Here is a 23,744-nt window from a genome sequence, read left to right on the forward strand (position 1 = left end):
ACTTGAGGGGATCGCATATACTAAATTAAAATGCAGTGATCACATAACAGATTATAAATTGTTTTCTTAATTTACACACACTGTACACCTGCTTTCCCAAATCGGCATTACCATATCACCGTATATCCAACCTTTAGGCGCAACACGCAACCTACAATTGGAGTGATGGTTCAGTAAGAAAGAACATTTAGCACAAAGAAAGATGAATTTTGAAAAAAAAAACTTGCAGTGAACACAGAAAAAATCGATGCTCGACTGACTACTAATACCATCTCAAAATATGCAAGATGCAAGATGCTTGACTGACTACTAATACCATCCAAAAATCAATGCTCAACTGACTACTAATACCATCTAAAAATAAGAGGTCAAACCAATCAAGTGAAAGACTTTTGAACTGGAATTAGACACATTGTACATCATCAATCATTAGGAGCTGGACCCCATAGAATCTTTTCGGCTTCAGTTGTATGATTAGAATTTGGCTTCAAACTAACTAAACTAAAGAGTTTTTTTCCTTGTCCACTCTTCTGTTGCTAAATTATGATCCATAAAGTTATAGTGCATCTTGGAAAGGTTATAATAGTTTTGGTTACAGGGTTGATGATATATCTATGGATATTATGTTGACTGATAGCCCATGGTTCATCTGAGCTCACTTTGGCGCGAATGCGCTGATGAAGGTTCGACCTGCAGTTTCAGATTTCCCTTGACTCATTCAGTGCAGCTTCCTTCGTGACGTATGCCACATGCTAATATCAACTTTCTCATTGTATATAAATTTTCAGGAGAAAAAAGGAAAAAGTTGATACGGTTTTCCTTGCAGCTCAATTTTCACACCCTTCCCAGGTTAATATTCACTGCTTTCTTTGGACCAACTTTATGCTGCCTTTTCTCTGCACACACCTCATCAAAACTGAACCAAGAGGCATCACATAGGTTTAGATGGCGCGTGTGAACATGGTTTAAGATATGATATTTCTTGGAGAGAGCAAACTAACCTTTTCAATTTCACGATCTATTAACTAAAATATTGATCGACGACACATTCTGATGCTTCAACTTTGTTTTTGCCTTATTATCACTTAATTAGGTAATATAGTAAGAAAGAATACTGAATGAGACTCGAAGGAATTTTGATGTCAACTCGTGATTAGCAGAACTTAAAATGATCTCTTTAGACAAGTATCAGATTAAAGAAACCAATATAGAACCATATTAAATAGGGACTTAGCTGGAAGGTGAGAAAGAAATTACAATTGCTATTGGTGCAACAATACAAAATTTAGCTTAGCTATCTATCAGATTTCTTGACTCAAATTCCAGCTAGCAAAGACGAAGATTGAATCCCCAAAAATCCATGCTAAACCAAATATAGACTTGTTGATTTACCTCAATTGAATTATTTATAAAACATTATACATGAACTTGTTTTAAATACATGACAAAATCTAGCTGAGCTAAACCTTCCTGGAATCTTATGTGGATTTTTAGAGTTTAGACCAAGGAGAAATGGGGAAATAATTCGGGACAGAGGGTAGTGCACACGGGAGCCTCAGAATAGCGGGTAGCCTAGCGATGTTTACAGGAAAAAGGTGGCTTTTGTCTCATCAGTGAGTTTGTTGCCCAATGCCCGTGCTACTGATATAATGTCGTTCATGACATACCTCGCCCAGTTCAAATTCGGGATGTCATCCAAATTTTATGAGAGCCACAAAATATGTTGGAAGAATAACTACGGATCAAATGGACCTCGAACTTTATCTCACCGTGAACACCACATCAATCACATTCTAACAGGAGGCCTCAGCCATCGCCAAGGCATCTCATGGAACATGGGGGAAACTCCAAATCGAACAGAGCAACACAAAAATAGGAATCAGGCATGAGGAAAGGGGAATAAGCTAACCTGGGTAATGGGATCAGCAGGCCCAGGAGGGTGCCACCATGCCAGTGGCCTCCACAAGAATAATCTTGCACACGATGTCGCCTCAAGCAATGGATCGCCAACACCAGAACCGAAGCACTTGTTGTTCATGGTTTTAGTTATGAGATATCCCGTGAACTGAGGTACAAATCACAAATAGGTCAGCTCATGAGCTAAAGAATATAATCTTATCCAAGAAAAGATAAAATAGTCCGCAGCAACAAAGCTTTATTAAGTTCTTTACTAAGAAAGCTAACTTAGAAATTACAGCCCAAACAGAGAATAAATGGTTTAGAACAGGCATAAATCTGATCCATCTTCCATCATCAATAATAAAAACAGGAAATCTTGAAATCCTTGATCCAAACATCATAAGTCACAAAAGTCGAAGCAAACAGTGAACTGAAAATTACTCTGAAAAAAACTTTTCTTTTGTTGACTCTAAACGAAGCCCATGCCCTGTTACTCCATTCTTTTGTTGACTCTAAATGAAGCGTGATTTATATGTTCGATTACAGCCATGACTTGGCGATATTCTAAAGAATATAACTATAAGACCAGAGATAGAAAACTAACAGAGAATGCTGAGAATAGAGAACACCCGTAATATAGTAATGGTACAAAAGTTTGGTCGTAAGGTTGTGTGTGGCCGACAAGGGTGGCTCAGGGAGCGCACCATGCAGCAGCGTGCGAGCGCTGCGGAAGATGGGGATGGGAGGGAGGCGTTTGCGTGCGCATTTGGTGATCAAATGGCTCAGGAGGGGACCGATCTTGGGATAGGATCAGTCAACCAACATGTAGTAGTGACCTGACCGGAAAGGTAGGATTTGCATGAGCAGGTCAACAGAGAATTATAATGTCAGCATATAGCAATAAAACCAATGAGCACTATCAAGTTACCAAAAAGAGGGCGTTTACCGACAGCTTACCGTTAATTTGCAGTCGTACCACTCAGTTAAAATTAAGAATAACCACACCTCATTCAATTATGATTCAAACAACATGAACAATTATCCGTGAAGTTCATTTCTAAACTACGTGCTTATTAAGATAGGTGTTTACCGGTAATAGGGTAAAATGGTACATAAGTTTTAATTTCAGGATAGGTATTTACTGTATTTTTCAGAGATGGACATGCGGGTCACCCCATTAACTCAACAAGTAGATATATTAGCTAGCTATTCGTGTTCTCAGAAACCATAAATAGTTTAAACCGAATTATGTGTGCTTGTGCAGATAGTATAGATGTATGATGGATTCCTAGTTGCCGTGATCAATGATCAAGGAGATGCTTCTACATGCATACGCATAGAACTAAGCATTCATTCTTCTCCTTGATTCTATTCTCCTGTTAAGCTCTCAAATTTCTACACATTTATGATAGAAAAATGTGATACTACAACTGCAGTTTATATTGCTGTATTTATATGATTCCATACACATGCTATGAAGCACGAAACATGACAAGGAAAATACAAAGGATAGCCTAAAGCAAAACAATGGGGTTAATTAAAATTTACCTATTCTAAACTTGTTTCTTTCTGAACAGAGCATCAACTCAAACCACATATAGCAGTGAAGCAACAATGATATTTTCTCTAAAAATCCAACACAGTGCCACAAACAGCACACAACACACTTAAGTACAAAAAATCATCATTTTCCTTTGAAAGGGAGGGCGTTGGTTGGGTAATGTGTACCAAAAAATCATGCCAAATTTGAACGAAAGCCTGGGCAACCACTGAGACATAAAGGAGTCAGAGGGGAGGTAAGGAGGATTGGGAGTAGGTCATCTATGCAAGGAAGATCACGGGGACCAAAATCCTACATGAGACTGAAATGGAAAGGTTGCCCAAGGCAGACAAATCGGAATCATTTTCGAATCTAAAAATGGAATATAGACAGCAGTGACGATAGTTGTAGATGCAGAATTATGCTTAAGAGCACAACTAAAATCTATAACCGTCGTATTCATGTGCAGACATATCTTCATCACATCATCGTTTTCCAAGTATAGTTAATAATAAATCCGATTCACATATGTCCTGGTCATCCCATTTATGCTGAATATATTCAAGGCACTTCTGTAACAATTTTTTTTAAATACCCACTGTTATCTAATATCTAGTAAACTGGGTACAAAAGACGGAGGCAAGAAGCCCATGTTCTCTCAGATCGAGTATATCCCTGTCCTGAATGGTGTATCCAAGGTTCCCCATGTCATGTTTAAGTACGAATCACTTGTTTATTGTGACATGGACCACTGATATCTGAAATATATGAAAAGACCCATCAGGGCCCAGGAAAAATATGCCCTCCTAAAAGTAAAAGAATGTCCCTGCTATTTAAAAGAAGATTGGCACTGATAAGAGGCTAAGGAGAAGCAAAATAAGCAAAGTAAATGTCTGAAAAATAAGAGCAGAGCATCTTCGACATTACCTAGATACATTCAGAAAATCAAAAGCACCTGAACTAACAACTAAAACAGTGCCCTGAAATAGAATCCCAGACATGAAGCTATAAGCATAAATAACAACCAAGGCAAAATCAAAAGAAATAAAAATATGTGCATCACAAAATACTATTAGGAGATCAGGTCTACTGTACAAATATGAGGCAGCTGCCATACAATCTCTAGATGCGAAAGAGCTGCATTCATAACTATATATGCATTAGCAAGATAAATCACTCTACCGATTTGTAAGCAGCAAACCAGCTCAAATGTAGTCATCATCAGTAACTCTTGCTTCGATAATAACAGCCAACCACCATGTATATCCATCCATGATACATGAAGGGGGAGAAGTAAATTACGTTGAATGAGAATTAATTAATTGCCACGCGGCTGCAGCTGCCAAACATGCCACGGCTAAATACATGGATTTTGTCAGGGATCTGGGTACATGAAAATAGACAAAGTAACACATCAATTAGAAGGAGCCAAAACAAGCAGAGGTGGTCAGTGAGAATACCCGCAGGCGCCCCAACAGGCTATAGACACCATGTCACCGTGACATGAGCCGAGACATGGTGCCTAACATGAGCCGAGACAGGCCGGCGAAACTGTAACATGACGTGCAACATGTAAGAAAGTAAGCATCCAGGGAAGATAGGCTGGCAGGCCAAGCAACTAAATTAGAACACATACACCCATTTCTTGCACAGAGCAGTGCTTGTAATCCCTTTATTTATTTTCATTAACAAAGTGAGAATGCAGGGTTATTTTTTCATTAAAAAATGTGAGAATGCAGGGCGGAGAAGGATGAGGAAGCAACGATAGAAAGCTCTATTACCTCACACGGCCATTCGAACTAATCACCAGGAGACAAAAGAACATATTAGGCTCTAGGAATTAACACAACCTCTATTGCTTTGTTCATACACACTCAATTCTGAAAAAGGAAAACATAAGCTTCAGGAGCAAACAAATAGAATATCAAAACTGTATATATATACAGAGAAAACAAAAATAGGAATGCAAACTGTCATATTACTCCCAGGTGTGAAGAGCCAAAGCTATTTTCAAGCAGTATTATAAGCTAGCTCTAGATTTTACTCCATAGTAAACAGAATAGTTTTGTAAGGTAGCTCTAGATTTTATACGATTCAAAAAAGCAGCAGATGGACACATGATTGTACAACTGATGCATAGTCACCCTCTTCTTGGAATAGCCCACGGCTTATACATATAGATGAAAATTTCATCCAAACATGCCAGTGTTTTTAGGCCATTAAATGGAGAGTGATGCATTTTTTGTTTGTCAAGTCCCTATTGACCCACAGGGCAAACAGTGGTGTTTTACCAGGCCAACTATTTTCAAAATTTCACTAAACAGAACCCAACACCCAAAATTAATAGAGGGACGTTCTCCTCATTAGCATACAGACTGCACAGAGGTGAGCTATATGGACTCTACAACCAGCAGCAAGTGCAAGATGTGTAGTGTGTATGCCTAGTTGCCTACCAAGTTCTACTTCATTCTACTGGTCAGAACTCTCTAAGGCGTCCGCCTTGCCTTATGCCTTACCGCTTAGGCGGTGAGGCGCCCCCCCAGCGCCTTGCCTCGCCTTACTACCTTAAAAACATAGCTCATCAGTTACCTACGCCATCTCACAACGCCAAAAACATCCATTCATGGCAGAGAATATATCATCCACCACCGCAACGGAAAAGGAAACATAAACGAATTAAATGAGCATGTAAAGACAATAAAAGAAAATTGTGCTTAAAAAGAACCAGGTCCATACGCCTTGAGATGGTTCAACAAAGCAGTAGCATGGCAAGGATCAAGATAGAACTTCATGTCACGCTATGGTCATGCATTACTGAAACGAAAAAAGGGACGTTGAAGATAGCTGACCTCAATGCATATTTTTTTGCTGAGGGGGGCAAGACTGCTACCAGATTTTGTTTCAGATTTCAGGTTTAACCATCCACAAAAGTAATTAGTAGTCTTAAGGTTCAGTTGCAAGCTCAAAGCTGTAATCACCACAAGATTGAGTGTATGTATAGCAGCTTAGTAAAGACAAACTGAGTATATGTATAGCAGCTTAGTAAGGCAAAATTACAAACATACATAGGTTGATCATGCAACGGATATGCCAAAAAAGATTGGCTTGTACATGAATTAATGGATATATACAGGTTGAGTACTTCAGTTGCCTACAAACACATAAAATGGACAATGAATATTTGCCTACTACAGCAAAACCTCATCTCTGTTTGCCTGCATATTGTGTTGGTTGCCTACAAACCAAAAATCGAACCGCAGGGATTCTGTATAGTTGACACAAACAAAATGCCTAAACTGCTTTTCTCAAGATCCCGTGACTGAAGGTCGTGGGTACCAAATTGTAATATATGAGCATTAGTACCTCTTAGGTAGCACAGAAATTCGTTGGAACTTCAACAAGAGCGGAACGGAGGCGAATACACGGGCACATAAATTAGACAAATAAATGAAAGATAAAAATAGCTTTTCTGAATAATGTAGAGGCCCAGCCACTTGTTGTTGATCTTGCAAGATGTGTTGGGATCCCACAAGAATCAAATGCCTCAGGAATCTCCTCCCTGCATGATCCAGTGCCAACAAAATTCTGAGATGATGAACACAAGAGGGAAACAAAAAGGCGGCGGCCGTACTGTGGAGGTGCAGCGGCCGCAGATGGATCGAGGACCTGGTGGTTGGATGGATGACGAGGACGCCAACGACGGATGACCTCAAGGCCAACCAACGGCTCCGGCGTCAGCCATGGCGGCCCGGACACCAAGGACAAGGCCGTCCTCCTCCCCAACCACCACTTTTCCTCAGGGGCCCTGCCCCTCCGCAAGCACCATGAAGACATGCCTGCTCTGATCTCCCACGAATCAAGAGATGAGCTCAGGTTACAATGCAAAGATGAGTAAACGATGAAGAAAAAGCTCACTTGTGCCAAAACTGACCTGCAGTTCGTAGACGCGGTAGAGACGCGATGGTTTCCCCGTCGGCCAGCCGCCCACACGCGCCCCCTTCATCTCTTCTCCCTATCGAGCCCGCGGCGCGCGTCTTTCCCGTCGGTCCACTTGCTGGCCACGCGTGCGGCTCCCTCTGCCCCAATGTGGGTGGTTGAAGCTCGCCAACGGGCGTCCCCGGACCTTCTTGGGCGGCGGCTTCCTCCGGGTTGCGTGGTCGTCGGACAGAGAGGAGGGAGGCGGAATGGCGGCGGCGGCGGCTCCAAGTGCCAGTCCACCCCTGGTGGGGATCTGCTCGGCACCCCAGGGACACGATTGACCTCCTCCTCTTTCCCTGCAGTATTCTTCTCAGGCCGCTGCACCTCCCTCTCCTCTGTCCTCTCTTTGTCCCTCCTCCCCTTCCTTCACTCTTCCTCATCTTCTATCTCCCGGCCGCCGTCGCCGTCAAGACCACCGCTCTTGCCGCGTCTTCAGCTTGCTGCACGATTTGTGACGAGGTGCGCGCCGGCTCGCGCGGTTGCTGCTCCTCTGCTCCTGCTGAGTCTGGATCGAGGCCGCTCTCCTCGGCTCGAGCTCCTCCCCGGGCTCCCTTTCTCCTTCCCTTCACCGACGGGATCCCTTTCTCCTTTCCCTGTCCTTCCATGGTGTCGTTGATGGCGAGTGGACGGGGAAGAGAAGGAAGGCGAGGTGGAGGGGAGGCTGCGGCGGCGACCACGGGCTACCAGGCAGGGAGGGGCGGCGGAAGAGGGGAGAGGAGAATGGGTGGGGCGTGGGGCTCGAGGCAGGAAGGGGATTGGGGGCTAGGTTTTCACCTCGCTCTCGGGTTCTCCCACCGTCGTGGCACAACTCACACACACGCGCGCCGTGACTGAAATGTTGGGCCCGTGTGCAACGATGGCCCAGTCGTCATGCACTGAAACTTGAAGCCACAATGTAAAGTAAAACCTACGGCCAGATCTTTGAGAAAGAGGTAAAAAGGAGCAGAATTTTGACAGTGAGGTGAATCGTGTGAACCGGATCCATCGCGCGATGCAAGTGCGCTAGAACGGCGGGTAACGTAGGAGGCTTTATATGTTAGATGTCCTCTGCTTCTCTTTGTGTGCAACCTCCTTCAAGCTCCAGGTCACAAAGTGAGATATATTAAAGTACTACTTGTAAAGCTTACTTAGTAATTATGTCTGAAGGCTGTAAGTAAGCTTCGCGATACATGCATTGACTTGCAACTTCAACTTAAGCCTGGATTAATACATCTCATGTCGAAATTATGCATATTTATTTATGGAATCTTACAAGAGCTTGTGAAATACCCGCTGTTAAGTGGGATCTGTAAGGAAATTACTTTGGACAGAGCATCCATCAACCAAGGAACAGCTATATTACCAACACAAATTCTTGTACATAAACTCTGTTGTGTATTAATGGATTGGTAGCGCTCCATCTCTGTTCGATCTAGCTGCCAAGCACCTGCCATAACAAGTATGGTGGAAATCTCAGTTTAGTATGTACTCACACTTCTCTGAACTAAATCTAGCTAATTCCGACAGGCTGAAATTCAGTGTTGATTTCCCATAACAGAAAGACACTGTGTGCTTACTTAAAATTTTGACTAGACAGCTGGTTCGTGCTTGACCGGGATATATGATTGCTGGCAACTTTGAGAGGAAAACAAACGGAAGGGTTTCAAGATTCTCCTCCATATATTTACTAGTACGTAGTGCTAAATAGAAGAAGAGGAAAAATAGCTCACCATCAACTAGCTCTTTCCTCGCCGGTCAGGCATTGTGGAAGGGTGTGGCCAAGATCGAGGGCACCAGTCCACTGGAAATGGGCTGCCGCAGTCGAGCGTGAAATAAACGGGGCGAACTCCAGATGCTCAGCAGCGGCATGTTGCCCATTACCTGCAGCAAAGTTAGGTGAGAAATAACCACAACCTCTTTCTTCAGCATATGGTGCCACACTATTTTTCTTCAGCAATGACCCAATGACGGCATCCAACCCTACTGCCATATATACTTTACTGATGCAGGCTCAGCCTCAACCTCAAGGTGTTACTGCTTCAGGATTCCTATGCAACCAGTAATGAGAAACAGTTTCCAGACAATCAGCTATTGTTAAGTCAAAGAATTTCTCTCTCTTGGAGTATAGCTAGCATGAGAGTCTGATTGATTAATTGCTGTATCTGATCGAGATCTAATTTAGTTAGGAGTGCAAGCAATTCTGGTGATAACTAGCTGGTTTTTGTGGTTGATATTGCACAAACCTACAGAACTGCAATGGGTTCAGCTTTGCTGTCTGAATCTAGATATTTTGAAGATCAGTACTGTCATTAGTTAAGAGTTATATACACACTACTTTCAACGGTGGAGATAAATCTTCATAAATACATATACTGGAAAAGAAAGGTTAACTGAAAGTTCAGGCTTGTTAGTGTCTGAAACTGATTTGACAGACCGATGTGCCAATTTAAATGTATAATCACCAAAATCGCAATCTGATGGTGAAAAGAAATCAATCGAACTTGCGCATGACTGGTGCAGCCCTCATCTCTGCATCATACTTGTAGGTTCACAAACGGGTGGCATGTGTGAGACTTCCTAAACACCTCTTGTTGATAAATATGTTTTCTGGTGAAATCATTAATTAACACAAATGTATTGTACACTACATACGCAAACATATCCCCGTATCCGTGCTTTTGAAAAATTGGTGTCATTTCAGACACATTATTTGTGTTTCTTCGGATCTCTTTCACGCCTGTTGTAGTAGTTGCTAAGATTAAGAATCACTGCTTTCATGATCAGATTTCTCCTTTCAGATTCTTATACTACCTCTTTCTCGGTTTACTGGGCGTGCGCGTACTCCTAGATCGTCAATTTGACCAACCTAATACAAGTCATATTATATAGTTGTGCCCCATTCAAACCACTTTCTTTGGTGAAAATGTGAGTTCATTTACCAACATTGTCATTGTTATTGTTAACTCCTAGATCGGTTTACTGGGAGACCACTTTCTTTGGTGAAAATGTGAGTTCATTTACCAACATTGTCATTGTTATATAGTTGTGCCCCATTCAAACATGTAATGACAATGAGTGATAGTGTGGTAGGGCTGTGACGGTATCCTTTCGCCGCCCTCCCCCGCTCCCGCCGCCGCCGCCCTCCCCCGCTCCCGCCGCCCCCGGCCGCCGGCGGGCGCGCCCCGGCTCCTCCTCCCCCTCCCCTCCTCCCCCGTACCCCCCGCGTCGCCTCCCCGAGCGAGGCGGCCGGGGGCTCCCCTTCCCTGCCCCTCCCAGCGCCCCCCCTCCTCCTTTCCCCTCCCGCCGCCGCCGGCGTAGGCCACCGGGCCTGGCTCGCGTGATGCCGGCGGCGGCGGCCCTGTTCTCTTCCTCCCCGCGCGGCGCTGTAGCTCGGGCGTTGGCGCCGGCGGCGGTGCACCCAGGTCGGCTTCGGATCCGGTGGCGGCTCGTCTTCGCAGGCGGCGCAGCTCCGGGTGGCATGGTGGCGGTGGCGTGGCTGCTTGGCTGCGGGGCGGCGCGGTGGCTGGCGGCAGCGCCCTTCCGGCCCAGATCTGGGCCCTTTTGGGCCCCATCTGGGTCTGGGTGGGCCTGGCGTGTGCTTTCCGGCGTCATCTCCGGCGGACGGAGGTGTGGCTTGGGCTGGGGGTGGCGGAGACGGTGGCGCGTGTACTGCAGCGCAGCGACGGGAGCTTCACGAGCCCGCTTCGGGCTCGGCCGGGCAGGGGTGCCTGGTTTGCTCCTGAGCTACGTCCGGTCGGTCACCGCCGAGGGTGGTGGAGGTTGTCCCCTCCCACGTGGCCGCTGACCCTGCTGCTCCTCGTTTTCGGCTGGTTCCTCTCGATCCCGCCGGTCTCGCTTCGCTTGTCACGGTGAGACGGCGATGGTGACTGCGTGTCCGTGGTGGCGCATATTGGTGGACGGCAAGTATGGTGGAGCGCGATGGATCGTCTGGGGTCGTGGTTGGTAGGAGGTTGGGAGAAATCCTTGTCGGCTTGTTCGGCACCGACGCGGTGACGCCCGTGGGCGTCGCCGTGCCTTCCTGAAGGGCGTCGGATATCCCCCTTCCTCCCACGGCCCTTCGCGTACCGGGGGAAACCCTAGGCCATGTCCGGTAGCAGCGTCGTTGTCGTCGCGTTCCTTCTTGAAGGTGTTACTTGGTATGCGGCGTTTCGTGGTGCTAGGAGCGTGGTGGAACTCTCCGGCGGGCGCAGCGGCGGCGAGTCATCTTCGTTTTTGTTGATCCGCCGTTGTCGGCATTTTTCTTTTTTCCTTTTGTGTTTTTTCTTTTTTTTCTTTTGGGCGTGCCTGTGCTGCTTCCGCCCCAGCACCTATCGTGGGTTGTATCGATGTTGTTGCTTTGTAATACAAAGCGGGGGGAAACCCTTTTTCGGTAATACAAGTCATATATTACAAAAAATATACCAACATAAACTTCGGAGTTTCTACTTTCAAAAGATATAATTTTTGTGTTATATGGTTTATATTAGGGTGATAAAATTAACAACCTAGATATACGCGCAGGACTTGTAAACTGAAACGGAGGTAGTATATGCAACAGAAGGTTCAAAGTTCAAACACATTATTGTGTCGCACATTCTCATGTAGGCCTGGAAGTGACGAGGTTAAGAAACAGATTGAGAATGATAGCTTTTAGACAAGAAAAGCGTGAACAAGATGTTGGATGAGCGACACGGGGAGGACATCTAGTCCTGGCTGCTCTCAAAGAGAATGCATTATCTGGGACAGCTGATGGCGCTCAGCTGAAACGACATTCAGAAAAACTAGGTAGTAATAATAAACATCTACTACTAAGAAGCAGCTGTACGGAAAACAATTTATACGATATACATGATGCTGTAGCCTTCATCGGATACATAGATATGGCCCCTCAGTTCTACATTCAGAATGAATGCCTGAGCATTAACGGATCACAAGCTAATTCTTTGAAAGGAAATTAATAGCTCGGCATTATGATTCACAAACCAAAGTCTTTTATTTAACAGCCACAGCTGAAATAACGTATTGTATATACCACTTCACAACAAGCACACACAAACAAGTAGCAGTACAAAAGGTCTGAAAATGGAAACACGACTCAGGTCTCAGTCTTACAATAATCAGTAGGAGAAGCAAAAGCAAACGAACAGTAGAAGTAGAGCAGTAAACAGAGGCACCGTCATAGACAGCAGAGTGGTAGCAGCCAAGGATGCAGTAGACAGTAGTACGTTTTGAAACAGCCGAGGAAACACCTCAACAGATGTGCATCGAATCTGCATCCGGTCCAGCTAATGAAGCTTCTTCCTTCCGGACGGTGATCTACATAACAACCAACAGACCAACATGTTAAAGTAGCAAGGTTAGAAACGAGGAAACAGAGAGTTGTGGTACTAGTTTGCACTTTGCAGGTAAGTGGCTATACCTTGCCTAGGTACACACATTTCCAACCAGTGCGGCAGGTCAACATTGTCGGAGAGTATACCGGAACTTCCATCGAGTTGCAGAACATTGGCACAACGATGTTAGGAAGTCTCTGGTGATTTCCTGGAAGGATAGACGCTGGAGGGGCATGAGGAACTCAATGCCACCTGGGACCTCCATCATGCTTCTGAGGTTGACTAAGATTAATTCCTCCAGGCTCGCCATGGCACCTTCTACTATCTCTAGCTGATTCAGATTAGGCAGGTCTTTTAGCCATAGATTCTTCAGCTTGGGAAACCACCCCGTGAGAAATGACAGCTGCTCGCCGTTGTATGCTCTTGTGAAACGTAGACATGTCAAGTTTGACAGCCGAGAAAGGGATGGCAGGGGATCTTCTCTCAGGTGTGACCAATCTAGAGACAATGAATACAGGTTCTGCCCCCCAGAAGCTTGGAATAGAGGAGACTCGTCCAAGGCCCCTTCAGCTAGTCGTCCTCTCAAAGATAGCTTTTGCAGGCTTGGCAGGCAGACATTCAACAAAAGAACCTTGTTCTCATCGCTTGCATAAACATATAGGTTGGACAAATACTGCATCTGAACTAGAGACTCGTTGATGCTTCCATAGTAGATTTCCTTCACATTCAATAACCTCAAGCTTCTCATTTGCCTCAGCTCCCCTAAATGCCTAAGACACTCATCTTGTACTTCCAATGCATGTAGCGTCTGTAGGTTTGTTAGATTTCCAAGACCAATGGGGATACACACACCACTCCGACATTCAAAATCTCTCCCTTCTGCATCAATTACTCTCTCAGCAAATAAGTGTCTGAGCTTCTTCAGTTTCACAATCCCACTAGGCAGCTCATGTACGTCAGATCCACAAAGGTCCAGTGTCAACAAATTAGAAAGCTTCTCTACAGACTTTGGGAGCATCTTCACTTTCGAACCACGCAAACCCAAATGGCGGAGATTAAAAAGATCTCCAATAGCATCTGGAATCTTCTTTATGGGTAGGCCACTTAATTCTAGCACTGTCAAATATCTTGACTCCTTACATAGCAAAGGTATAGTGGTTGATGGCATACTATTGCCCAGTGTAATGACTGTACGAAGTTGGAGTATACCAGAAATTTGCTGATGTTTGTGGAGTACCAATCGTCGTCCATCCATCTCAAGAGACCCCCCACACTCATTGTCATAAGTAACACCAAAACAGTTCTTCTTGCACAAATCAACTGCCAGTTCACGTAAGAGATCGTGCATTCTGAATTTCTTCATCCTACCAAAGTGGTTCCTCTCAACAAGTTGTAGCATGTTTCTGTCAGTCAACTCCTTCAGATAGCCTTCTGCCACTTCTTCTAATGTGCTTCCACCCCTCTCCTCGATGAACCCCTCTGCCATCCATAACCGTGCAAGTTGTTTCCTATGTAAAAGATAGTCTTCTGGAAATAGACTACAGTACAAGAAGCAACTTTTCAAATGTGTTGGAAGGTATATGAAGCTCAGGTACAAAATATTCTTTATGTGATCAAGCTTCGAATTATTAATCATCTCCCAACTCAGTTGGTCATTTATTCTTCTCCATTCTTCCATGGTTTTCTCACGCACACGCAAGAGGCTGCCAATTGACACAATAGAAAGAGGCAAGCCTTTGCACTTGCCAACTATTTCCTCGGACAATGGCTTCAATTCTGTAGGACATTCATGATTTGTATCTCTTGGGAAGGCTTTCTTACAAAAGAGATCCCACCCCTTGTCTTCTGGTAAAGCTTCCAATGTTAAGATATGTCCTTGAGAGGCAAGTGCGGCAACGCTGGCTTCCCTTGTTGTAAGTATCACTCTACTGCCCTTATCATTATGAGTAAGCATCCTTGACAAATCATGAAATGCTTCCGGATCCCAAACGTCATCCAATATGATCAAGTATTTTCTTTGCTCCAAATATTTTTTTAGTGTCTCTTCAAGGCTCATGATGTCCATATCCAGGGTGCTGGATAGAACACTGACATTATCTTTAAAAAGTTCCTTGGTTATATTTCTCAATATAACTTCTCTAGAATAAGTTTGAGAGATGGAGACCCAGGCGTGGCACTGGAATTTCTCCCTCTCCTTTTTGTAGACATTTGCAGCTAAAGCAGTTTTGCCAAGACCTCCCATTCCAAGCAGAGCTACCACAGAGCATTCCTGATCATCCCCCAACCACTGCTCAAGTTTTTCTCTGTTTTTATCCACCCCCACTAGATCTTCTTCATCAAGTGAGCGTGAAATGTTTGCTAGCTCTTGGGATCTCTTGACAATGTAATTGAGGTTGCTAGAATCCCCGTTATTTATCATGGGTACCCAACGGTTTCTTGTCTCTGACAGATGTGAAAGGCCTTTCTCCATTTCCTTCACTCTGAGAGCTATCTGATTCAAACAGAGCAGTGATCTTGGCTTTTTGAACCCTTTTTTCATGAAAAAACAACAACCTATATCATGTTCTCGACCAACTAGATACAAGTACTCATCCACCATGTCCTCCATCACATGTGCTACTTTGCGTACCTCCTCTAACCAGCCCTCATATACTTAATTGCTGCGGTTTCGAATGTCCATTTGGCAAAGAACATCATGCATTACCCGAAGCTCCCTGGCAACACGACCCATGCTACCCTGTAGCTCCAGTAGTTGTGCTCCGTACTTCGCAAACTGCACGCTTGCCTGGTCTGCCGCTCCTTTCGCCAAGGCACTTCCAATCTTTTTAATGGCTAGAAGGATCACAGTCTCTGCCATTACTTTCTGAGGTTTGCTAATGCCTCGTCAGTTGGTGGCATCCTAGTTGTATACTTTCCTCGGTATCATCAGAAAGTTCGCTGCAAAATGAAGCAAGTGATGTATTAATTAATCTGCTAGTGCATTCTGGTAGTAGTAAGCACTTGCCAAAACACTTCAAAAATCTCCAACCACAATGGAAAAGTGTAAGCAGAAGCCGTTAAAGTAATCCTCCTAAACTCTTCATGTTGTTAACCTGTCTAATTTTAAACCATATGATCCAACAAAACAGTTCTTACGACAGGCAGGTCCATGAGAATTTAAGAACGCTTGGGACTGTGCTATAGTCAACTGCGGCAAATTTGATGTTATTACCTGACAAGAGTGACACTCGACCAAATAGCTAGCCATGCTTCCGTATAGGAACATCTCAGGTTAAAATGCCCCAAACTCAACGCTTCTGTATAGGAACAGCTCAGGTTAAAATTCCCCAAATGTTGAATTTGAACCAAGACAAAGAGGGAACCAATCCGACATACATGTCAGATTGCCGAAATAAATATTTCACTTTTAGAAATTTTTGCTAATGTGAAAGTTATGGGTAACTTAGTTCCATACTTTCCTCAATATTATCAATCTAATAGTATTTCCAGATGCATGGACAAACAAATAAATAGCTATGGTTGTTGATTTAGTTGCAAGAAAGATGTATTGCAGTCAAGAAAATGAATAAGTAAGCAAAGCTATCTTGCATTAGGAATCCTTAGGAGAAATCAAATATATCATTATGAACAACTATGCTACAGTTACTTGTGAATCCAAGGGAAAGAATGGGCAGCAACTAAAACCTGAACATACCTTCCTGCTCGCCAGACCTTGTCGTCTTCATAAATTAAGAAGTTCGTCCTTCCAGGAGATAATTTTATTGTGCTTACAGTGCTGGAAGAAACGACAATCCATTAATCACAAAGTATACTTTTTTTGCTAACTTCAAAAGATACAGCAGGAGTGATTTTTGTTTGCACCAAGGGAAATTGTTGTGAGGACAGCCTAAGACAGCTAGAAAATAAAGGAAGGATGACACGTACTCGGCTTAGATGTCTTTTGCCGTGATCCCGTGTTCTAGTACTCGGCAAAGACAAAAGAACTCGGTAACGATGATTTTTCCAGTACTGACACCTGCCTCGTAATGGCTTAGATCCAATCAATGTTGGTTACCTGAAACAATCGGAATAATCTCATGGATCCTCACAAAAAACAAGACCTCATGACTTGGCCGTTGAGGTTGTCAACTTGTCATCGAAGCTTAACCATGGAGATCCTCATGAAGCCATGGGTACGACTGGGAGCGTGCTAGCTTTTTGTTGAAGGGGAGCCTTGGCGCAGTGGTAAAGCTGCTGCCTTGTGACCATGAGGTCACGGGTTCAAGTCCTGGAAACAGCCTCTTGCAGAAATGTAGGGAAAGGCTGCGTACAATAGACCCAAAGTGGTCGGACCCTTCCCCAGACCCTGCGCAAGCGGGAGCTACATGCACTGGGGCTGCCCTTTTTTTTAAACGTGGCTGGATTTGATCTTAAACTTGAAGAATCCTCCACTACTAGGAAAAAGCTTATAGACAGACGCTTACTAGTAGCGCTATATTGCCCCGCGCTACTACTACTTACTAGTAGCGCATGGCCAAAAAAATACGCTACTAGTAAATATCTCTAACCGTGCCACGCGAACAGACCATAGTAGTAGCGCGGGTTCTCAAACCTACGCTACTACTATGTCGATAGCTGTAGCGCATGCGCACCCTCACCCCACGCCACCAACAGTCCCACTCCACCCTCCATCCGCCCCGTTTATCTCCAAAAAAAAAGAAATTCACCAAACCCCGATCCAGATCCCCTCCACCACCGGCCACCCACCCACCGCCGACGGCGATCTCTCGTCCACAGCCGACCTTCCCTCCACCGCCAACGCCGACTCCCCCATCCTCTCCCCCTCCAATTCTCTCCCTTGCGACGACCACATCGGGGGCTCCTGGATCCGCGCTGCCGTCGAGCTGGGCCGCCAAGGTCAGCTCCTTCCCCACAACCACAGTCGCCGCAGGGAGGAGGTGATTGACGGGGTAACCACCATCGAGCTCACCCCGTCTACTTCTTCTCGGGACGCCGCGCTCCTTCTCCGCAACCACCGCCGCTGCCGCCGCAGGGAGACGAGGATTCACGAGGTCGCCACCATGCAACCTCCCCCGTGTACTATGTTTCAGCTGCTGCTGCTGCTGCTGCTGTCGCCATGCTTTGTGTGACGCCTCTCCTAATTCAGTATTTTTTTCCCTGGTATAATCTAGTTGCGAGGTCAGGGGAAATCGTCTCCATTTGTCTGCAGTCGACGGGAGTAGTCTAATTATTAATAATTCAATAAAGGGGAGATGCGCCCTTTAGCTTACCACCATGTGTAGTTCAGCAAATCAGAACTCCAAGTACTGCTACTTATATGCGAAATTCCAAATTTCATGGACAAACCTTGTTCTCTTGCCATGGAATTAGAGGCAAACGGATCTGGGTTTACCAGAATAGTTATCATTGGGGCAGTGAGAATTAGAGTATGTGATTCCTTTTGCTTGGGGGAGTTCTGTGGTGTTTTGGCCATTTTGAGCCTTGTATCGTTGTCGATTGCTTAGTATTGTATGTTCTTACTGATCTGCTGGACAACATGCCTGACAAAGCCTTAATAATGATTACACTCGAATTGAAGGAAGCCAACATTTATTTGTTTTGCTCTCTGGGTTTATTTGCTTAACGTAATATGTGTTGTTGCCTGATCTTAATTCGCAGGAATGTATGTGGCAAACCGTGCTTCAGACAAGATCAGTCAGCTCACATATAATGTCTACGTCTGCCGCTCTGGATCTGTAAGTGTTTTATATTTCTGCAGAAGATTGGGCACATTGTTTATCACATTTTATTGTGATATTCAGATGTTTGAGGATGCATCATTCAGTTAGTCTATTTCATAACTTAATCTTACTTTTACTTCTTAATGATTATTGCCTAAATCAATGAGTAGGGTATGTTTGGTTGCTGGTAATAACAAAAGCTAGCAAGACAAGAGTTTGTGTTTTGCTTTCTCATGCCGCAATTTGTTCGTTGCTTCCAACATTGCTTGTCTTGTGGAAGAGTGGAACTCGAGTTATCACACCATCATTAGTTTTCATCGTCTGTGTTAATTTTTGGTAGTCAGATATCCCATTCTCTGTTCATATGTCTCACATGTAGCATGTTATCTTGCAGGCTGCTGATAGACAAATTATTTCAGATTATGTGCGCTATTTTCTCCACGAACACACGTAAGTACTCTCTTTTTTATGACTTCCACTTCTCGATCCTGTCCCGGAAAAGGTGCAAAATACAATTTTTTGCTCCTAATCAGAGTAGGATGGCCCCGAATAAATTAAATAGAACTTAAATTTCAGTTGTCAATATAATTGCAGTCAGCTGAATGTTTGATTTGCAAGTTAGCTGATGTTAGATTTGTCCTCCTTGTACATAATTTAGCTTGGGCAACCAGCTACCGTGAAAGTTGCATCCAACTTAGTTAGGTTGCTGGCCTATCAGAACAAGGTATGTCTTGTCATCAAAGAATGTTGATGGCGCTTAATGTTTGTTCGCCTTCTTTAGACACATCATGTCATTTCTCATATTTGTTATCAACGCCCAGAGCATGTTGCAAGCTGGATGATAGTCGGTGGATGGGATAAATATGAGGGGGGCCAAATTTACTCGGTCCCTCTTGGTGGAACAATCTTCAGGCAGCCATTCTCAGTAGGAACGAGCATTCAGAACAACTATGCCACAGATTAATTCCAGATTATTTGCGAATCCAAGGGAAATGATGGGCGGTAACTAAAACCTGAACATACCTTCCTGCTCAGCAGACCTTGGCGTCGTCACAAATTAAGAAGCTCGTCCTTCCAAGAGAAATCTTTATCGTGCTTACTGGTGCTGGAATAAATGATAATACATTAGTCACAAAGTATACTAGGCTTGCTAACTTCAAAAGTTACAGCAGGTGTGTTTTCTGTTTGCACCAAGGGAGATATTTTTCTTAATACAACCTAAGATAGCGAGAAAATTAGGAAGGATGACAGACCTGCCTCGAAATGGCTTAGATCTGATCCATGTTGGCGACCTCCTTGTGCATTTGCGAATCTGAAACCATCAGAATAATCTCATGGATCCACACAAAAAACTAGACCTAATGACTTGGGGCTGTTGAGGATGACAAGTAGAGTAGCTGGCTTCGATCTTCAACTTGAGATACCCATCAGATCTAAAGAACAGCCACCATACCTGGCTTGTAATGGCAAAGGAAAACTGATGATTACTGCATCGACATAGCTACCCAGGAGCAAAACCAAATTAAGGGCAACGAACCTGACCTGTAAATCGATGTAGATCTGGACCAGGATGTTGGTGACCTGCTCCTTGTGGGCTTGCTTCCTGATCTGAAATCACCAAAGCAGAGTCATGGCATGGTGAGAGCAGAGAATGCAAGCTAATCCTGTTGAAGCCATCTCAATTATCAAGAGGGGAGGCAGCCAGCTGAAGCTCCAGTCAAGTCAAGCTAGTCCTGTTTTGCACATCCAACTACTTCAGCGTTCAATGGGCCCCATGCATTAAAGGTGCTTTATAGCACTGTGATGATATATGTCTCTGTGCTCAGCAGTCCGTACTGTGGTGTGGCATGCACAGAGTGATACAGAGGCACAGAGCAATGAACCTTCAAGCCTTCAATAGCCTGCCGACCCATGTGCAAACAAGCACTCCTGCTTCAGAGTTCTGCCATAAAGCCGTTGGACATACCGAGGTTCTGCCTGCTTCAGAGTCCCTAGTGGTCTCGCCTTTTGTTTTGTTTTCACCAAGGTGTTCTCTAGGAGAAGATTAGAAATTCTGAAGGAGAGAGAGAGAGCAGGGAATGTAAACCATCTCAAGTCAATGCCAGTCTTCTCGTGGTGGCTGAAGCTCAATTATTTTTCCGGAATGCACATCCAATCACTTGACGTTCATAGACCTCTGCATTAAAAGTAATGCGTTAAAGGGGCAATCCATACTGTGGCAAGCACACAGTGATACAGAGTCACCGAGGAATAGCTTCAAGACTTGAACAGCCTACCCATGCACAAGTCCGGGCAACCAATTACTCCTGCTTCAATGTGGCTCTCCTTTGGTTTTGTTTTCTAGGAGAAGATTTAGAGATTCTCAAGGTTGGCAACGTATGCACAAATAGTGGATAATTAAGCTATAATGATCATGAGGAGCAGTAGCAATGGAGGCTTCAGAAAAGTATGCAGGAGCAATAAACTAAGCTATATACATACAGAATCCAAAAGCAAACTACTTTGAGAAGAAATGGTGGAAATCTGAGACCCAAATTTGATTAATTTTGAGAGACCGAAATTCAGCTTCGATTTGACACAACACAAACACAATGCTGGCTAGCTTCAGAATCCTGACTGGACAGCTTACAGCTAGCTGATCCAAGGTATGGTTGCTGACAACTTGAGAGCAATAATTGGGAAGGGTATAAAGATTTTTACGCGCTTTATTTTCGGAATGACATGAATGCATCTCTAAATTAATCCTTCAACAAATCTGATATATATACAAGTTAATGGTAGAACAGAAAAATAAAAATAAGCACATCAGCAACTACCTCTGATTTCCATTCAGGACAATGGGGGGAGGGGGCAGGCATTGTCGCAGGTCGGTGCACTGATATGGCGCCGATTGTTGGCGCCACTCTACTTCACACAAGGTGAAGGGTGACAGCAATGAGACGATCTCTGGCTGCTCGGCAGCAGCATGGTTCCAGTAACCTACAGCAGCTTGAGGCAAGCAACAGCCAGAATTCAAGCTTTTTCCTCAGTAAACGGAGCCACATCATTTGTGTCGGTGATGATGGCGTCAAGACCTACCATATCTGTGCAGGTGCAGGCTCAACATCAGGGCTTCCTATTACGCAACCAAATAATGAGAAACCCTTTCCATGCTATCGGTTATGATTAAGTCAAAGATCTAGCTATGAGCCCAACATGAGTCGACTGACCAAACATAAAACTCGAAAACAGAACATCAATCAATCAAAGAAAATAAAAGACAGGGTCAAAGAAATTATCCTTTGTCAGAGGGGCAGAAAAAACATGTATTCATTCAGGGATTCCAAATGTGTCAAAAGGTACATTTATTTGGAATCTGTCACAGGTAGCTACCATCAGTAATACTAGTAACAAGATGCAGGGATCATTAATAATATGTCAAAGGGAAACAATCATATATGTCAGGAGCCTCTGAGTAATGTTCCGAGTTCCTAACCCCAAAAGCAATGTCACAAGCATCTGAGCAATGTCACTTGTTCCTAACCCCAGAAGCAATCACGCACATTTCGTCAGTGGAAGCAGCATCAAATCAGAACAAACAATTTCCCTTGGCAATTGTTTGGGGATGCTTAATCAAGGTAGAGCTCATGGGTAAAGAAACTCGCTTCAAATTTGCTCATGGATTACAAGGATAAATCATGGCTGGCTCACTTCGTCGTCGCCGCCGGGCGCCGGGCCTGAGGATCCACTTCGTGGTGGCCGCGGCAAGCGAGTGGGGGCTTGGCCGGGCAGGGCGGTCCAGTCGCTGTACAGCCGGTGGGAGCAGGTGGGTGCCCGGCCGGAGGCGAAGCATCGTCCTACCACTAACCCTCGCCGGCGGCAAAGTCGCCTACCTCGCCCCTCTCCGTCGACCCGCTCTCCGGCCAAGTTGGTGTGCCTCAGTGCCTGGCCCAAGCCTAGTTGGTCAGATCGTTAACCCTGGCCCAGATGGTTACCCCTTTCGTGTTGGGCTCTTCTTCTGAATTTGGTTTTGTATTTTTGTGAACGTAATTTTATGGGTTTTAGATGGTTTTAATTTGTTTTTTTTTCAGTTTTTTCTACAGTTATCCCTAGATATTGGAGTTTTTCCCCCCCCAAAGCACCGCTGCGCTGTTCGGAAAGCAGAAATTTATGTGCTTGCAGATTTGCTTTTTGGAAAGGAAAAAAAAACGATGCTTCCCTGAGAAAGCACATATTTACTTCCTGTGGAACCATAGATTTGTTCTGGATTGTGCTCTCGACAAAAAATGTTCTTCCAGGAGAAGCACAGATTTGCTTCTGGGAGAATGCAAAAAGAAATGTGCTTCTCGAAAAAAAAGTAAAAAACCGCAACCGTGCTTTTGGGCTTTGGTTTTTTCTTCTTTTTTTCATTATTCATATTTTTGTTGCCAGTACTTTCAGTTTTCATTTTTCTACCGGATATGCTTTTTAGGTATTTTTTTCTTTTGTTTTTTTGTGAAAAAAGTTTGTCGAAACCTATTAACATGGATCTAGTTTCGAACATCTCCACACGAAAAATCTAATGGTGAAGACAGTTCATGATTTAGGTGCTTGGTTTAGGAGATAAAATGTTTTAAATAAATGAACCTACAGAAAAGAAAACACCTAGATTTGCCACAAGTGGCGCACATGCAATGCGCTACTTGTCAACGCCGAAAAAAATAGAGGTGACCTTTGCAAAGGGTACCCCTTAACTAGTGATTTCGCCCAAAATCAAGCTGGAGAGTTTATTTAAACTAAAAGAAAACATTTGTGTGAGGAACGACAACTTCATTACTTAACCATGGGAATTGAACTCGTTCTGGTCTGAACCCAACCACACAACAGTTCTCATTTAGGGTGTCCTATCCAAACAAGGCAATGAGCCACATTGTTGCACGCATGGCGCACCGCCGTGATAAAATGTTGATGATCTAATTGGAGGAGTTACTTGATCTCACCAACAATAGAAGGATTCGACGATCCAGCTTCGGTTTGCATGATCGCTTTGGCAGCCAGAATCATTCTCGGAGATGAAAGGTTTTGTAGCTTCATGCATATGGTAGTGTGACATGTGGTAATGTGATGCCCTCCATATAGGCGGCAAGCTTAGCTTCCAGAGGCCTAAGAAGAGAACATGACATGGCCCTTTTCGTCACACAGAACCATGCAACTCCCCCGTCTTCAGCCTCCTCATCAAACACACATTGACGTTTTACTTGTTCCCGCCTGATGGCGGTGTTACTCATCGAAGCAGAGGGCGCCCACTGATCAACCTTGACACTTCTGCACCTTCTC

General features: G+C 44.3%; 1 protein-coding gene and 2 long non-coding RNA genes across 3 annotated transcripts; all 3 read right to left on the reverse strand.

Annotated features, from left to right (window-relative positions):
• Window positions 1–3,977: 3,977 nt before the first annotated feature.
• Window positions 3,978–7,200, reverse strand: LOC119288119. The gene is made up of 3 exons (XR_005141113.1): window positions 7,106–7,200; window positions 5,221–6,998; window positions 3,978–4,990 (listed from the first exon to the last, which is right to left on the reverse strand). It is a non-coding gene; the product is annotated as an uncharacterized LOC119288119 (long non-coding RNA).
• Window positions 7,201–12,364: 5,164 nt separating this feature from the next.
• Window positions 12,365–20,204, reverse strand: LOC119288120 (disease resistance protein RPM1-like). The gene is made up of 8 exons (XM_037567745.1): window positions 19,992–20,204; window positions 19,703–19,902; window positions 19,473–19,554; window positions 16,654–16,783; window positions 16,424–16,504; window positions 15,941–16,025; window positions 12,816–15,666; window positions 12,365–12,712 (listed from the first exon to the last, which is right to left on the reverse strand). Exon 7 carries the CDS (start codon window positions 15,335–15,337, stop codon window positions 12,854–12,856), a length of 2,484 nt encoding a protein of 827 aa, XP_037423642.1. The 5' UTR covers window positions 15,338–15,666; window positions 15,941–16,025; window positions 16,424–16,504; window positions 16,654–16,783; window positions 19,473–19,554; window positions 19,703–19,902; window positions 19,992–20,204; the 3' UTR covers window positions 12,365–12,712; window positions 12,816–12,853.
• A 245-nt stretch (window positions 20,205–20,449) lies between these two features.
• Window positions 20,450–21,509, reverse strand: LOC119289857. Its single transcript, XR_005141628.1, has 3 exons — window positions 21,266–21,509; window positions 20,726–20,789; window positions 20,450–20,625 (listed from the first exon to the last, which is right to left on the reverse strand). It is a non-coding gene; the product is annotated as an uncharacterized LOC119289857 (long non-coding RNA).
• Window positions 21,510–23,744: the final 2,235 nt, after the last annotated feature.

This window comes from Triticum dicoccoides, chromosome 4A (assembly GCF_002162155.2).
Source record: "Triticum dicoccoides isolate Atlit2015 ecotype Zavitan chromosome 4A, WEW_v2.0, whole genome shotgun sequence".
Taxonomy (NCBI): Eukaryota; Viridiplantae; Streptophyta; class Magnoliopsida; order Poales; family Poaceae; genus Triticum; species Triticum dicoccoides.

Bases quoted from the DNA above. Each gene is read 5' to 3' on its own strand.
- LOC119288120 (XM_037567745.1), bottom strand. From the start codon at position 15,337: ATGGAGGACATGGTGGATGAGTACTTGTATCTAGTTGGTCGAGAACAT.